At 41.2% G+C, this 18,429-nt stretch overlaps 1 protein-coding gene across 2 annotated transcripts in view; it reads right to left on the reverse strand.

Moving 5' to 3' along the window:
• LOC146987731 (metabotropic glutamate receptor 4-like) overlaps positions 1–18,429 on the reverse strand; it is a 194,356-nt gene that overhangs the window by 8,492 nt on the left and 167,435 nt on the right. For both annotated transcript variants that reach the window (XM_085777071.1, XM_085777073.1), the window contains exons 8-9: positions 7,775–7,911; positions 5,609–6,544 (exon numbers count right to left, since the gene is read on the reverse strand). In XM_085777071.1, coding sequence (XP_085633197.1) covers positions 5,609–6,544; positions 7,775–7,911 — 1,073 coding nt within the window. The remainder of the gene's footprint in view (positions 1–5,608; positions 6,545–7,774; positions 7,912–18,429) is intronic.

The following is an 18,429-nucleotide window of genomic DNA, read 5'->3' on the forward strand; positions in this document are numbered from 1 at the left end:
AATAAACAACACCACTCAATTCATCAGTCCATTCATGCACTGTAATGGCAGGGAACTCTTTGTGTGGGCTGATTGAATTTGAATTGAGCCAATTGTGCTGAAGCCTCATTCCCATGCATGCTATTGTCCCCACGCCCCCCGCCCCTCCCCCCTGCCTCCGTTTTAGAGACAGCCACTGATTTAGACTGTTTCTCCAGGTAAGCAGGTGTCACATCTATTCCTGAAGCTAGCGCACAGTTCGGTGATCACGCTCCATAGATAGAGCAGATGTCCCTGTTTGAGTGATAGAGAGAGCCTCCCATGGCATTCGTTACATTTATCCTGGCACCAGATGACAAATAAATGACTGTGCTTGTAACGCTGAGGCAGAGGCCTGCTGTAAACTGGTGATGAGAGCGCAGGCAGCTAGATAAGGTAAATCAAGACCCGGAGGAAGTGGAGCATTTAATTGCTCTGAAAGACGTGTCGTCGTGGGCTGCCAGGCTTTGTGGGGCCTGTCATTTACAGTACGATGATTATGAGGTGTGTTTGCTTTGACATGTTAATTCCTTAAATAAGGACATTGTTTATGTAACAGCTCAGATGATCAGTCACGGAGTTTGTTTAGTTCCATATTAAGTATAGCTCAGTTTAGCAACAAAAGCCAACGAGACAAAATGAAACAATAAAATTGGTTATTTGTAACTAACTGTCCCTTCAGGGCAACTCATGCAAAATAATTGTTAAAAATGACTGTAGGAAAAATAAATGAGTGTTTTTGATGTGACAGCTCTGTGGCGAAGGATCAATTACAAATCTGAAGACAAGGTGAAAGATCCACATCCTGGACAAACCACACATTAAGACTGTTTCTACCAACTCTTTGATAGTCAGCAAAGAACATAAACCACGCAGCTGAGGGAAGAGACACTACAAAACACATTGATGGACTGCTCACCAACAATGGTAGACAACCCCACAATTCCATCCTGTCATATGTTCTCGTACCACAACAGACATGTGTAGCACACAGCTCTGCACATGTCTGTTAACTTGTTTCTGTGCAGAGCTGAAAAGGTCGAAAAACAAGGGAGAAGTTAGGGTTGTAGGATAGACAAAAATAGAAGAAAATGGGCTCGAGTGAACTAAAACAAAGCCAACAGTAGGAAAAGTGGGTGATTCACAGATTATGTTGCATGCTAATATCAAACATGATTAATCTGATCATGTTGAATCAGGTCACACAGAAACATAGCTTTTAAGGTTTAGGTTGATATATTTCCTGTCTCTCTCAACTGACCTATCAATAAAAGGCAAAAAGCCCCCCAAAATATTAAAAAATTAAAAAATAAATAAAAGTCACTTGGTTACAGCTGAGCGATTGATGGTTAAAACCACAATCTGCTTTTCATTGAAGATCATAAACAAAGCCTGCTGAGCAGGGCCGTTGCTAGGAATTCTGCAGCCCCTGAAAGAATACTAAAGTGGGCCACTGACTTTTCCACTTTTTTTCTTAGACTACGTATGTATTATCATTTTTTATTTAGCCTACTTTGTTTTGATGCTATTGCAGCATTACTATGAATGTTAGTCAGGGTCTTATGCAGAATAATTCAGTCATACAAAGATTAGACTACTGGGGTTTTTTATGGGCCCTAATGGGCGCTAGGCCCCAAGAATTATCATCACCTTTCTCCCCTAACAACGGCCCTGCTGCTGAATAAAATGTGTTGCTGCACCTGATCTCCTCCCTCTGTGGACTCTGTGGCTCTCTAACGGCATCACACTACTTCAGAGCTGCAACGATTCGTCAAGTCAAGTCACTGTTTATGTGTATAGCACCACCAAGTCACAGCGGCAGTTATCTCAAGGCTTTGCTTCTCAAGCACAGATGGGAAAACTTGAAGTAACCAAACAAGCAAGCGGGCTGTTACCTGCCTCGACTGATTAGAATGTAGGGCACCATACTTACTGCTATAGGTAATAATGACAGCTAATAACAGTAATAGTTGCCATTACTAATTATAGTAAATTTAGCAGCAGGTGTTAAGCAGGATCATGGGGGCAGCAGGTGGTTTTCAGCTGGAGGTTCAGACTCAACAGCTCTGGAGGCAGAGGAACGATTCACCTCTCAACAAAAAGCTGCTTCTCTGAGATGCAAACTGAGGATTTTCAGGTGTCAAAACAAGACACATCAGTGTGGATTACAGGACACTGTGAAAGACATAATTCTGCTACACTATGCAGTATTCTACAGAGTGATTAATTTAATAATAATTGAATTAAAGTACTTTCTCCTTTTCTCCTGATAGACAAGAGTCAGAGCTTCTTCACTTGTGAATGTAAACAAATGTCATCTGAGGACTCAGGGACATGGGAGACAGTCTGTTAAAGGTGGTCTACGATAACAAAGAAACTTGGAGCCACGTGGTCTAGACTAAACCATTTAGAGTGTGAAGTTTCTCTGACTCACCACTGAAAGGAATCTTTTGCTCATGTATTAAATATGATTATTCTTTTTTAAATGAAAAGAGCGAAAAAAAAAGAAAAATTTCCCTAAAACTAAATATCCATTTTGTGCTCCATTTCATGTCGTACCTTAGCATCGCTCATGGCCATGGTAGAAGTTTCCTAAATGATAGAAGTGGAACTATCTCCCAGCCATTATGTGTACAGTTCTACAGGAAATAATAATTAATGAGTGACTTGTATAATTTGGTGTCTTATATTAAAGCAGATAACAGCGGCACGGCCGTTTCGACTAATGCTGTGTTCAAGGCAGGCTTTTGAAACCGTAAGTTACAGCTTCAAGTCACAACTACGACTTGGTAGCGTTCCAGGTAAGCCGTAGCTCGTGTTTTTACCGTCCTGTTGTCTGTGAAAGTTCCCTATAACGGCCACTCGTAACTTCCGACCCGTGAACTCGTACCAGATCGAACTGGTATGACTTCACAGGAAGGAAAAACACAAAGTACGAGTTTCCTTGAACGCACCATGAGTTAGCAGCCCCCGCCCTTGTCAGGCATCAATTGGTCCTCGTGCTACGTCACCACATTCACGCGCATCCCTTGGCTGCACACACAGCCCTTCATGCCGTTCTCTCCCCTCATTGGATAACACTTGTATCCCACAAGGAAAATTTTCTCCTCGGGTTACAGCAGAGCAGAGTGACGGAGAGACTCGTGTTTAGGCTGAAATACTTCATGTAAGTGATTGCTGACGGAAAATAGGACTATTTAGGACTTATATTAACAAAAACATTCCACTGATATCTGCTTTAAGAGAGAACATTTCCTTGGTTTGTAAATTTAATTCATCCGGGGTATGGAAGAAAAAGAAGAAGAAACAAAAAGACTGTACTTACTTACCCATCAAAAGATTTTTTTTCTCGCTATCTATTTTACTATTCAAAGCCATGCTAGCTAATGGATTACCTCATCCTCCAAAAAAGCTGTTCAATCTCTCTCTGATTGTATAATTCTCTTTCATCTTCAGAGGCGAGATGGAATGATTAAACAAAGAGCATGCTGATATCCATGGCTGCTGTTGACATGCGACTTAAGATGTGCAACACTCCCATTAAAAAATAATGTGGACTTTGCACTCGGACTGCCTTTTCTTTACTACGTGTGCTAAAGTATATGATAATCCAGAATGCATAGTGATGATGGTAGACATTTCCGTACATTTTTCCTGAATTTATGTCTGTAAATGAAGCATAAAAAAAGCCGTTTTCCTACTGGAGCTCAGCCGAGTGCTCATTGTTTTCAACATGTAGAAGCTGTTGCTCAGTTTTACTGTTGACATCAGTGGATTTATGAGGTGGGAAAAGGCCAGTATGCAGATTCACAGTAGTTTAGGCACTGTGCCGTTAACACAACACACAGCATATGAAAATAAGTCATTGTAGTGCTGGTCACATACTATATTATTAATGTAAAATTGGCTGCAGTCGTATGCAGATTTTCTGCAATGCTGTAGACTACAAAAATGATTTTGGGCTGCTGAGCGCCATACAATGCATACACACTGTCTCTCAAGAATGTTCTTCCACAAAGGTAACTATCACAGCCAGTTTTCTAGGCCAGCATTTTGATGCATTGTTTTGTTTAATCCCGATGGGGAGGAGGTAAGGATTAATTTGTTGCATCTGTCAGACCCATGCTGGCACTGCTGATAGTGTCCATGCCAGTATGAGGCTTTTCCCTCTTGTCCTCTCTTGTAGCCGCTGAACCCCTTTTGTTGCTCTGCCAAAAGACCTCTTTCAAGTGAATCTACACATTTCCACTGTGTCATTGTTGTACCCCCTTGGCTTTGGACCCAGAGTGTCTCCTCTGGATGTTAGTTCCAAGGCCTTTTGGATCCCTCTTGACCTGTGCCCTCCCCAGTACTCCCTCTGGATGTGATCCGGGTTCACGGTTCATGGGGTCAGGCGCATTGATTTGACACGGGAATGCGAGTGCGAGCTTGTGTAAACACCTCATGGGTTTCTAATGCACTGTGGCACAGAGCCGTCACATATAAGTGAGTCACAGGCTTGCATGCTGCCTGCAGACTTATTAGAGAATGCACTCATGAAACCGTGTCCACACTTGGTAGATTGGTAGTGCTTTCACAATCTGAGTCTTCTGCATGTTCTTTTATCTGCTGAGGCCTATTCACTTCATTTTTACAATTGCTGTTGTCATAAAACAAAAGCACAGTTGAACACTTTGAGCATTCTGTGCTCCATGTGGGATGGAGCACCATATTTCAAGCTGACTAAACTTCTGTTTCAAAAACATTGACTAATGCACTGCTGTGGAAGAAGCACTTAAAACTTTTAGCCGCAATTACACCACAATTTAAAAATAATCATTCAGAATAAAAGTCCTGGAAATTTGCACTTAAATACAGAAAAGATTAACATAAAATTGTATCTTTGTACTAGATATAAAAAACTACTCACTACTACAGTCTGCACTACAATTATATATATTATGTGACAAGTTTGTTATTACTGTTGTTATTGCATTATTGTTTGTGCATAAACAGAATTGTAATGCAGGTAACCTGATATACTGTTTGGTAGTTAATGATCCACAGGGGGTTGGCGACCCCACAAGAGATCACAACAGAAATCTGAGAGGTCAAGAGTTGATTAATGCAGAGCAATCGTTAGTCATACTGCAAGGATGGGTCACGATCAGTCAGTCATCAGATTATAGCTATTTGCTGATCATATATTTTGTCCCTAGACTCAGCTGGAAATCAAGCAGCAACTACAGACATGCAGCTAACATAGAGGCCAATACAGAATAGTAGAAAATGAAAATACTTTAATTAAATACTTTAGAAACCTATCTGTGAATTTCCACCACTGCTGCTGTGTGGTAATGTTTTTGTTTAAATCACTGTTGCAGATTCTAATCTGCATGCGCAATCCTGCAATACTGTAAATGAACAACCCTAGAGGAAAAAACAAAGCACAGACATAAACAGAGGAATTAAAAAGGCAAGTAAATAGATTTGGTATTTAAGTAGCTTTGTGCAGCTGTGCAGATTTCTAAAAGCCTTGAAGTGTTGCCATGAAGTTAGACAAATGAAGCAAAGCAAACAAACTGCAGTCCAGCAGTAGTTGTAAGCTTACCTTTTCTGTGGACTGTGAAGTACCAAAGAAGATTGGGATGAATGCTAGCCAAATAATGCAGGTGGTGTACATGGTAAAACCAATGGGTTTGGCCTCATTGAAGGTCTCGGGCACCCCTCTGGTTTTAATGGCGTAGACCGTGCAGGTGACCATGAGCAGCATGCTGTAGCCCAGCAGGCAGATCAGAGACAGGTCAGAGATGTCACACTTGAGAACTCCACGAGCCATCACCGGGTTAGACGTCCTCTGGTCCTCATAGTCAATTATGGCCTTGGACGGATCAACGCCGAACCAGATGCAGACCCCGAGCAGCTGCACCGCCGCCAGGGTGAACGTGATGACGAGCTGGGAGGCTGGAGAAATAAATCTGGGTGCGCTGACAGACATGGTGCCCTGCTCAAAGATGCGATAAATACGGTTGGTTTTGGTAAGCAGGGCGCCGTAACTGATGCTCATCCCCAGACCCAAGAAGATCCGGCGCAGGGAGCAGATTCCTACATCGGGGGTTGAAATCATCAGGAAGGTCGTGGCATAGCAGAGGAAGATGCCCGTTAGCAGCACATAGCTCAGCTCTCGTCCCGAGGCTTTCACGATGGGAGTGTCGTTGTGGCGGATGAAGGTGACCACCACGAACAGAGTGGCCATGATGCCGACGACTGCGATGAGCACAGGGATGACCGCCCACGGAGAGCTCCACTCCAGCTTCACGATGGGGATTGGAACGCAGCCCGTGTGATTGTTGTTGGGCCGCAAATCAAAGCGGCACATCTTACACGTGTAGGTGTCGGCCTGGTACTGATAACCATCGCAGCGTTCGCAGTGCCAACAGCAAGGGATTCCTTTCACGATCTTCTTGCGCTCGCCAGGCTGACAGGGATGGCTGCAGATGGAGGAAGGGATCTGACGGACGCCGCCGGGCCACTGCATGGTGTCAACCTGCGAGGGAGGCAGAGAGACATGGAGAAACATGAATGAACAGGGAAAAAAAAAGCACACATGGGAGGAGATTTGTGCTAAGCCGTCTATATCCTGTAAAAGAGGTGGCATGTAGAGGAAGTGATACTTTACTGATCCAAAAAAAATCCACAGTGTCCCTGGAGGTCAAGGGCAATCTCAGCAGTGGTTACTGGCTCTTTGGGTGTTTGAACATGGGCTGAAGCTTTAATCTGTATATAGCTCCCATACACCCTCATTTTATCTATTTATTTAAGTGGGGTTGTAAAGGTCAATCTAGGGGTCAAGTTAAGCACTCATCACAGATTCAGCAATATTTTCTGGTGGGAGATGAAATTGTGTGAAGGGCATTACAGAGGAGGGAAGGGGAAACCCATGGTCTGCTCTGCAGGGAACTGACACTGTTTTTTTTCCCCTTTTTGTATGTAGTTGTTTGTGTTGTAAATCAACGCTCGTCTATCTTTGATCAGAGGAATGAGAGATAAGGTATCTCTTTAATGTTATCAGCTCTATTCAATTGTAGTTGTTGATCCGAAGCCGGTAAATTTGTCTCTAAAACTGCATTTAATTAAAAACTCAAAGACCACTAATTAAACACAGCCAGAGTCAGAACTGGCACAATCCACAGTAGGTGCCTAACACAAATCTCACTTCTTTTTTTTCTCTTTTCTTTTTTTCCATAGCACATGTTGTTGAAAGAAGACAAAGCTCCTCTCAAGCTGCTTCATGTAGGCTATTCCATTTTACTCTTTGGCCTGCCCAAGGCCTCCTCTTCGTTTCTTAAAAACATAATTTGTTTGGTTCCTTTATGTAATTTATTGTTATAATACCGTTACTTCATCACACCCCCTGCCATCAGTATTGTTTTTTTTTTTGTTGTGTAAGTCAGTGATGCCGTCTGGAGAAATGATATTAAATATGTCTGTCCTTAAGCTCTCAGCTTTCTTTTCATCACAATCCACCCTGTTAATCATTTAAAGCGCCCTCTAGATATTTACACCTTTGAAGATGGCACTAAGAGCTATCAAATGGTTTGGGAGGTGTTGGTGAACAAACACGCAGCTGCAGAGCTGCAAAAAACAACTTTTCAGGGAAGAATTTTCCTTGCAAACACAAACACAAGCCTTGAAGGATGAATGCAGTCAGAGCTTTTGTGTTGATGTGTGTGGGCACAGGAGAAAGAGAGAGAGTGAGAGTGAGAGCATTGCTTACGTTGAGGTGGAGCTGATCTGTCCAGCGGCCGATGATTTTATATTCTGCCGTGCGGTTTTGGATCTGGTATTGGTAGATCTCGTAACGGCCAGGGGCGTCTCCGTTTACGTTGAAGAGCACGGGGTTGCCGGCGATGCCTAAATGAGAGAACAATCGTCATCATTATCATCATCAACAGCTGCACATAGCTGAGTGATTTTCTATGTTGTAAGCATGAATCTGTCAAAGGAAACTAATGTACTGCCATTGTAATAGAGTTATCATGCTAATTTTGTATTTCTAATGGACACATTCTCAGCTGCGGTAGCTGATGGAGAAATTTCCTCATGATATAACATAACATACTGTATACACATGGATCAGCCAACACATTCTTGTTTCAAATTATGAACTCTTGAAACAGGCCACAGACACATATCAATTAGCTACAACATTAAATCCTGTCACATGTTTCTTTTCATGGCTGATCGGTGGACAGTAACAATCACTGTCATATTGGACAATTCTTGATTATATGGTTTGTTCAGTCCCAAGGTTCAGAAACAATGCAGGAGCTACTGTGCACACATTGTGTTGCATGACAGAAAGTAGTGTAGTGTGCAGGTTGGCATGGTGAGTGCACATGGAGCGTGTCTGACCTTTATGCCGTGACAGACCAACAATTAATGTTGGCTTTTTTTCACCCTCCCAACCATGACCGTGATTTCGCCAAGCCCGGTTCCAGACTTCTGAATCATTGGCCACATGTCTGATCTGTGGCCCAGTTCAAATACAGTCTGGTGTTTTACTCACTGATGACCAGCCAGTCATAGCTTTGCAAGTGTTAGTTGATGCACCTGAACTCAACCACACATGACCGAAACTGGCTGGTTGATAGAGCCCTTCACTTTGTTTTATGCTGCGTTATGTTAAGTGTGACTTAAAGGTGCAATATGTAAGAATGTGGCCAAAAGCGGTTACTGCAGTCAAATTCAAAACACAGCGATCTCGTTTTTTCTCCCAGCCGTAGCGGCAGGTCAGTGGACCAGACCGGAGGCTGAAATGTCACTGATGCCGCCGTGACTGGGAGAGAGGGCTAGGTGGCGCAACATGCCAACACGTAAGTTCAAAACATAAACATGATTTTCAGTCTGCAAAAAAAGATTTTTAATGAAAATACTCTGGCTGTACTATTGTTGTTGGTGAGTTCATCATGTTATATGAACATTATTCCTGAGTCTCTGTGACATATTAGGAGGATTTTACGGCCAGTTGCTTTACATTTCTTACATACTGTACCTTTAAGTGAAGTGGTCACTTAACATGATACAACTCTCAGTTATAATCTCACATTAACTGTCAAAGTTACACAGAGTGAGGGTGTGTGTGAGTGACTTCATTTATAAGTGCAAATTTGGGGATGCAATCTTCCAAAGGAACTTGCACGCTAGATCCATGAAAAATATAGCAAAGATACAGCTACGGAAATGTAAAAAAACAACAACGATGCAACCACAAAAGATTGTTGTACATTGGCTAAAACAAATAACAACTCAAGAGCTTATTTCTTTCATTGTTGTGAACTGTGAACAACCAGGACATACGTAACGTAGCTAACCACCACCAGGTGTAAATGTCGTATGAATTAATAATGGTTTTTGTAACATGCTTTGAGCATGCCATGAAAAAGCACTATATAAATACAAGTCATCATTATTATTAATACAGTATTATTATAAATCCCTCATTCGTAATTGGAAAACATGAAGAAAATCTAAATAACCAAGATCATTTTGACTGTGAACATGATTTCAGGCTTGATAACTGGTTTGAACCAACACTATGAAGTGGTTTTCTTTACTTCACCTTAGCTACGGACAATTGCTGAAGGAGAAGAAGAAATCATACTAGATGGTAATGTAAACATATGCAGAGACAGGTGCTGCCTCTTGATCCAGCTCTGTGTTGCTTTCCACTGAACAATGTCCATTAATCTGTTACAATCTGTGCCTGCAAAGGACACAGAAAAACTCCCTTTGAACAGCTGGATTTCCCCAGGAGGTGCAGAGGTTGACAACTGACCCCCTCCTGACCTCAAACACACTTTTCCCACCATTCATGCTGTCAGCCCAAGGTGTCCTCTGCTTTATCATAGCGATAACAATGTATTCCTGTGTGCCTTTTTAAAGACAAGCCGTAACGACGTGTCACAAAGAAAGCACGCCAAAGACTTCTCTGTGAGCTTCCCAATGGAAACGCGATGAGCCACAAACACACATCCAGTCTGGCCATCCATTTAATCACGCAGGGAGGAGGAGAGCTTCCCCTCAGAGGGCCGACGAGAGAACTTCATGTCTAATTGCTTTTCACATCAACTTCACAAACGTCTATACCTTCATCCACTGATGAAAGCGTTAAGCCTCTGTGTGTTTTTTTTTTCTTTTTTGGTGCCAAGGCTGGTTTATTATTAAGTCTCCCAAAACACAATGAGCATCCCAGTTAAGAACAAAAGGGTAAACGTGGCCAATTGCTGCAGATGGATTTCTGCTGATGAGTATTTTTTTCCCCCTTGTTCTTTGTTTCCATGTTGGAGGATGTGTCGCCCTAATCCACATCTCGATGAGTCAGCCCCGCTGGATTACAGCATTACCTTTTTACTCAGCCTCGCCTGTGTGACAATGCCGCCCACATCACAAAGCAGTTAGTGATCATGGGAGGATTATGTTGACTTTATGAAGGAGAGAGGCATTCTGTTGATACAAATGTATTAGCGCATCTATACTGTTGATAAGCCGTTTATCTTTTCTATCAAAGATTTTAATCATGACCAACTATCTTTTGTTTCTCTAATGTCCTGAGATTTTCAAAGTGCTTTGAAGCCGCCTGTCACTGTCACAGTTGGGGTTATGTGCTCGAGCCTTTAAGTGCTCATATGAACACCACTGTCACTGACAGAGGGAACATGGACCCTGAATGCCTCACTGGTGGGTTTTGAGAGAATAATGCAGCAACACTAGCAGCAGTAACACTGCTGATATGATTATATTTAACAGCTTTATGGGTCCTTTGGTCACGCTTGCTTTTCTAATTAAGACCTTTCACAGATTGACAGCTCTCTCACTTTGGCTTCCAACAACCGTAAACAGGCTGTTACTGCTGCACATAGTATATGACACACAAGTCTTATAAAGACACATGCAACATAGTTCTAAAATGTATTTTATTTTAAAGCCTATTTCTTTTTTGGCTCATATGACTTGCAGGTACTGTATACTGTATGTGTATAATCACAGTGGTTGACCTGTGTGTGTGTTTATTTCTGAGGGGTTTTAGTATTGTGTTTTAATTTGAGGTATGAGGCCAGTTACACACTACTACTGCTTAGGTCCTTTATTAAAAGACTTGTTAATCAGTTACAAGGGTGACAGCAGATTCTTAAGATCCTTAATTAATGTTGTTTTTTTGTTTTACATCCAATACAAGTTGATGAAGAAAATGTTGTGATCATGAGACTTTCAGCTGTGCTTGGTCAGATTTTGGAGACATCTTTCCTGGGGAAAATAAGGTATTGGCCTGCTTCTATATATCTGACGGAAATTAAGTAGTTTTATATTAGAGACATACATCATCGACAACTGCAGAAATTACCATTAATTCAATTCAGGATTAATCAGACTGTTGTAATATGAGGTAATTCCTAACAAGTGCAGTTCACCATGAACAGTTTTCTATAAACAAATGCAAACATTATCACTTGAAGCAGTTAATGCCTAAAGGCATGTCCTAGCTGCAGTCTGCATGTGACAGATATGTTTCTGCACTCTGTTATTACTTGTTTTCATCATATCTTGTCACGGCTAAGCGGGAGGTCTGTTTTCTGTCAGCACAGCAAAACAAGTGGTTCCTTCAAATGCAATTTCAACATTTTTACATTTTGACACATGAAAAGTAACCAGATGGTGTTGTGTGCAGGCGCGGCACATCATCCTTTTCTGTTAATAAGCGTAACGGTGAAACAAAGGGAGAAAAAAAAGACGAATCTGGCATCTTCTTAAAGTGCCGCAGCTTCCCGGGGGTCCGCTGTTCTTTCCCAAGGCTGTTGTGTGTCTTCTTCATTAAGAGTGAAGAGAGCGGTGCATTTTTTGGGGGCAGAGTGGTCAGTGTTTGAGTTGCAGATGAGGCATTAGACCTGTCATGTGGCACAAACTACTTGTCTAAACAGTCCACTCACAAGTCGGGGACATAATGAGTTCCTCAGAGGCCTCTGCCACCGCTGCACTGTGCTGTGCACTAATGTGACGTGCGCGTACCACCGGCTACTTGTGTGCCCATTGCTTAGTGCGCTCCTGAAGAAACACTGGGGTTAATGGAGTGCTTGTAATTACACATAACATTTAATGATTGTGGTACCCCCCTCATCCCCCAACCCCACCTTCCCGCCACTCATACACACCTTGAGAATTATTATATTATGATCATTAATCCAACATGTGCTTGTTCTGCATGGATGCACAGCCAGGACACCTTGGTGAATGGCAGCACAGCTTGTTGCCCTCTGCACCGCTCATTAACTCTTAATGACATGTACGCAGGGAAAGTCATGCAGAATTTACAACGGATCCACTTCATATTTGAAGTGTGCGTCCACCCCGCTTCTTGACCCCCTCCCTGCCACCATCATGACATTTGCATGATTACTCAATCACAGTGTATCAAATTCTGCTCTCCACCAAGTGCTCTCACACCGGGGACGTTCAAGAGACGCTCTCTTATAGAAAAAGGAAAGAGAGAAAAAATAAGAGACAGATATAACTCTGTCAAAAGGTTTATTCAAACAACAATGAGGCATTTGGGTTTACATTTACAAAATAGGGAATATGGACACAACAAAAAAGCTGGTGTTTAAAAAATTGGCTGAGGCTCTTATTATAGGAACAGATAAAGGGCAGGTAAAACATTACCGAGGCCTGGAATTACCACTGTTCTAACATCTACTGTGGTAAATTCAGCATAATGCACATTACCACAGCACTAATTCCATCAGTGCAACAACAGTCATGTCACACTGACCGTTTTCCTGGAAAGAGCACTCTCTTTAGAAAACAGACACACAGCTTTTATACTACTACTATAATTATTATTATTGTTTTATTTATTTTTTTTCCCATGGTTTCTCTGCTCCCTCTGTGAGTGTGGTTTGGTTGCCACCACTACAATTTAACAGATGGCGCAGATGTTTGAAATCCTGTAAGAACTGCAAGTAATGCAAATGATTATGCCCTCTGAGAAAGTATTTTAAGGTCTTATGATGAAAAAAAAAGAAAAGAAAAGAAAGAAAATCAGCAAACTTGAAGCTGCTGGAACCAATAAAGCAAATGGAAATAATATGGAGAGTCGTGCTGTGGAAACAGACATCATCTTGAATTTATCAACATAACAAAGAGTAGATTAAGATTCTATCAAGTCAGCAACTTGGTTTTGTGATAAAATCATTGAACAGTGTGACACGTCGAAACGCAGTGTAACAGTTGCACCAGTGGAGATGAGTCATGAAGTCTGACTCAAACTGACTCGGTAGCTAAAGTTAGCTTACATTAGCCACACAGATCAGAACACGTTAGGCTGTGGCAGTGTTGAAGTGAGTACGGGTACATTTCATTCTTTTTGCTCTCAACTCAACTTTTCTACTAAGACAAAGTGCACCATTTTTTTTCCTTCCCAAAGTGATATTTGGAGTGTCTAGTGCACTAGTGGTTAATACATACCTAACCAGGATGTCCATGGTTTTCTGTCTCTGTCTGTACTTGCAAATATTAAATAAAGACAAAGCTGCCAAAAGGAAGTTATACTTAAGAAACCTTTTATTTATTTTAGGCATTACAATTTCTTTCTATTTTTATTTTTATTTTGAGGGTTGTTTTGTTTTGAGATGAGGCCTGGACCCACAATAAATCAAATCAGCCCATGTGCATTCAGGACATTTATTTATAATCTAATATACTTCTGTTGGCTTGATTAAGGATCTCCAGCCAACTGTAATTAGCTAATGTTATTAGTTACTGAGAGGTTTGTTGTGGGTCTATGAATTGTTCTGTACTCTAATAAAGAGTTTTAAGGGTTTTTGTTCACTTGACTTTAGCATTTGGATTTTGATTTGAAGCAGCTTGCTCAGCTCTAGGCTTTACATTTGCCTTACTGAGATCTCAAAAAAGCCATCATCATGGTTTTAGAAAGTGAGCAGACACAATGAAAATATGATCATATGATCAGATGATCAGACACTAATAAAAGAGGGAACTTATAAATGGAGGCTGAGGTCTTTATGCAGGTGAGACTGTGTTTGAGATTGCACCGTACGTTTCTAGCGTTAAGGTGACATCGGTATGAATTCCACTATGATGAATGGGCTTTGCATTTAGGTCCATCTATTCTCATTGTGGTAGACAGAGATTTTTATGAACAGGACTGGGTGTCATGCTCACGAAGGGAGAAAAAAAAAGAGACCTTTTGCATTATGAAAAAAACGTGTCAACTAGAATCATCTTTTGAGCTACACAACACTGGAGACGGCGCACACCCTTGACAGGAGAGAAAGAGGTGTGGAAAGATGGAAAACCCTGAGAACTCGCCTTTCTTTTCCATCCGGCTGTCCCCAGTGAGACTGATGCCGGAAAGGCCACCGTTTTTTAGACAGTCGCGGGGTAAAAACACTTTTCTCTGACATGATAGCAGGAGACAAGACACACTGATGGGAAGCTTCATTCACTGATGAAGCTTCACTGATGGGATAAAATGTAAAGGCTCTCCAGGAGGCCCACAGATACTCCCAGACTAGGGAGAATATCCCAGCCAAGCAAATACTAATGTCAGATTCCTCTTCATTTTTTCGAAAAGGTTATCTGTCATCAGCGAGCTCACTGCGTCCCCTGTTGAGACCTGGGCAGTCCACAGAGATATCCTAGATAAATGCTTTTATGAGCGAGCCAGGAGATTGGCCACCATGAGCGACTTTGGTTTTTAAGAAGTTTTTTTTTTTTTTTTTCCATTTGACCTTTTATAAACTGAGTTTCAGTACATATGGAATCTAAGACGCATTATTATTGCTGAGGATGTGGTGTTACTGGACTCTCGAGAGCTGTGCAGCTCTGCAGAGGAAGAAACGCAACTTATTTTTAGCAGATGTCCACTGAAACTGCTGACAATGAACAGAAGTGTGTAACAATAGATTGTAACTGGCTCAGATTCAGGAATGATTCATCACAACAACAAAAAAATAAAAAAAAATGACCTACTTTTACATACATATCTGTCAACTGCAACTCAAAAAAGAAGGGGTGGGCGGTGACCGTTTACTGATGTCTAACATATAGTTTTCACAAAACAGAGATAGATATCATGTGTGGAAATATAATATACCGAGCCAGCAAGTCCAATCTCAGCTTTTAGGTTGTTTTATGTATCTGGACAAGTTCAATACACTGCTGTGTGCTGATGCAATTAGATGGAGTGTAGTGTAACCTCAAGGCACCTCCCCTGGTCAGATGGTGGTGTAACATTTATACTGTCTGCCTTGTTGGGAAATAAAGAGAATCAGCTAAAAGGTATCTACAGTATTGGAGCCACTGGGGCCTCATGTCCCTGATTACATGCTTAAAACCCTGTTGAAGCCACTTTGTGAAGAGCACCAGTCCTCATTGTACAACCAATAAAAAAAATGTTGATTTCAATTTTGGATGCAATTACAGTCAACCCTCTTTTCTCTTTCATTTTTTTTCAATCAACTACATGATTGTCATGATTTCTTGTTTTATTTGTTCCAAAACTCCACTTGGTGCCAGGCGAAGCCCTGTCTCTCCAAAGAGAGAGGTGGAATTTCAATTACATACAGTATACAAAAAGGAACCTAGCTTGCCTTTTGTAGACAATTATATAAACCTCTTGCATCTAGACACAGACATCAGAAATAAAAGATTTCTTCTGGGGAAAAGGCAGAAAACTGAAGCTGTTTTGCAACTGATCACAAGAACCACTGAACCCGACAAACTGCATGTTGTGAACAGCAGTCCATCAGTTGTTTTTCTCCCAGATGCTATTGAATTTTGAGCAGCTCGGCTGCTGCAGTTGGGGGTTAAGGATATTTTAATGGTTCTTCTTGAGGGAGACTGTTTACTTTTCCTACCTGATTTCCCAGCAAGTTATGAGATTCAAATCATAGCTTTACTTTGATAAATACAAGTTAGTAAAGGCTTAGTAAATGTTGAACGAAGTCAAAGCAATGCATTCAGGGTGCTGTGGACATTTATCTAATTTCTCTGTTCACATTGTCAGAGATTAATAAAATACACCCATACCTGTCTACAGTCTTAGGGTGGAGAATGCAGCTTATTGCTATAATAAGAACCTCAACAGGGAAACACACTAAAAATAGGTTTCTAATACCCACTGCTGTACTGGTATAGTGAGAACACACAAACAAATCATTAGTGGATCTCAGCCACTAGAGAAACTGCACTGGAGGTTCTTTAGAGCAGTTAGGTTTTAACAACAACCAGACTGATATCTGATGGCATTGCTATCATTTCAAATTTAGATTGAGTTTCTGGACTTCTGGACTTTAGCAACTGCATGGAGAGACAGGTGTAGCTACTGGGCGCAGGATCAGGGCTAATCTTAACAATTTAACTGGGCTAACCCCAACCCACTGTTGATTATAATTATATTATGATAATAATTTGACAGGTAACGGGCAGTATTTTATCAGTGCTTTCTCCTTCTCTCTCTTTCGCTCTCACTGTGTGGGTGTGTCTTGCTCTGAATGAGGGTAAACACAAGTCAAGTCAAACTGTACAGTATGTAGAAATACTGAGCTGCAGAATTTGCTTTGACGCTGCACTTTTTTTCCCCCCACACACACCTCCTCTTCACCTACGTCACACATGTAGACTTTTTACTGGTACCATCTTAAAATCATTGTGACAATTTCTATTTAGTGTTCTCTCGGTATTGTCATTTACCAAATCTCATGGGGAATAACATCAAACATTTTCAATATATCACCCACTCTCATAGTGACGCTCACTTTAATGCTGCCAGCAAAGCTCTTATTGTATCTCCAACTCAACAACTGCAACAGCTGTCAATAAGCACAACAGTGCAATTATCTGAGTCAGTGAACAGATCAGAGATGTGGTGTGATTCAGAGGATTGTTCATCACAGCTATGATTAACTGTCATTTAAAACATTCCTGTACGTTGACATTTGATTTCAGGCTGCAAATATAAGTCGGCCTCCCAAAAACAATCAGACCAACAGGTGGAAAAACAACAGTGGTGCAGTCCAGAGTGGCTTCTGTCTCTACAGAGAACAGCAATGCTGGTCCAGAATATTCCTAATGTACAGAAGCAGTGGCTCCTTCAAACAAAACATGTCCCCGATCTTTTGTGACAAGAAAAGCCACAGCAAAATCCTCCATTCAATTCTTTGAAGGAAAATATTTTCTTTCACTTCTCGGATATGAATTAAACATTAAATTGACATTCTGCCAATGCAACAAGTAGATATTAGAATGACAAATTAGCTTGAAGAGCAGGAGTTCAAATGAATAATTTATCTGTACAAACACTGCATACTCAAGACTCTATGAAAGAATTTTAATTATCTTAAATTGCTTTGCTTTAAAAGGGCAATGTCTATATAATGAAACTCTGGATCACTGCTCTTTGTGTGAAAGCAGTTAATTATTAATATGCCTGTCATGAATGTGAACTCAACTAATAGCGGAGTATAATATGAATCTACATGGAGGAAATGGAAAACAGGTCATGCAACAAAGGGAAGTAAGTAAGGTGCTGGGCTTTGACCCATGTTATGTAAAAATTACGTCAACTGGAAGGATATCTTTTCAAAGCTGTCACAAGCTGTTTTTATTGTATTGCAACACATTGGCCCACCACCTTGGTCCAGATGTGATGTATGGGACTGCCAGGAGATTTTGTACATCCACTGTTCCCAGAGGATTAAAAAAACCCCTATTTTCCCCACTTACCACTTATCCCAATGAATATCGTAGGAGAATAAAAGTGCAAATCACCTCATGTTCTTGGTAGGGCGCCATTAGGATTGCGAAACCCAGGACACCCGAGATCTGAACTAGGTTCCCATGACCCGTACAGGTGCAGAACAAGTTGGAAAGCCAGGAAATATTGGGAAATGCACCACACACATACACACATATAGTGATAAGAGCCAAGTTACGTGACCAAAGGTCCAAGATAAATGATATTGAGCTGTTCCCCCCTTTTCCCTTCTGGGTTAATGTTGCCAGAAGTCAACAGTAGTAAACAGGATAGCACACACACACACACACACACTCTTTGTAATGTGGGAAGAATATCTCAAGCCTACGTTGGTTACGGGGCCGTGTTGGAATAAAGAGATCCCCATCTGACACCTGTGTCTCGATCGTCTCATTCCTCTTTTGATGCACTTTTTTCTGCCACAACAATCTCAACATCTACTTGATGATATCAAACATTCATGGATCCCAGAAGATGAATCTTCATGTTTCAGTGAACAACAAATGTTTACAGTCTTTTACACTTTTCCTGTGTTTGATTTTAAATGTTTATCCATAAGAGAATACATTTGTGGTTTTAAGTACCAAAAACCATCTTAT

This window comes from Trachurus japonicus, chromosome 5 (assembly GCF_045865225.1).
Source record: "Trachurus japonicus isolate A0001 chromosome 5, Traja_1.0".
Lineage (NCBI taxonomy): Eukaryota > Metazoa > Chordata > Actinopteri > Carangiformes > Carangidae > Trachurus > Trachurus japonicus.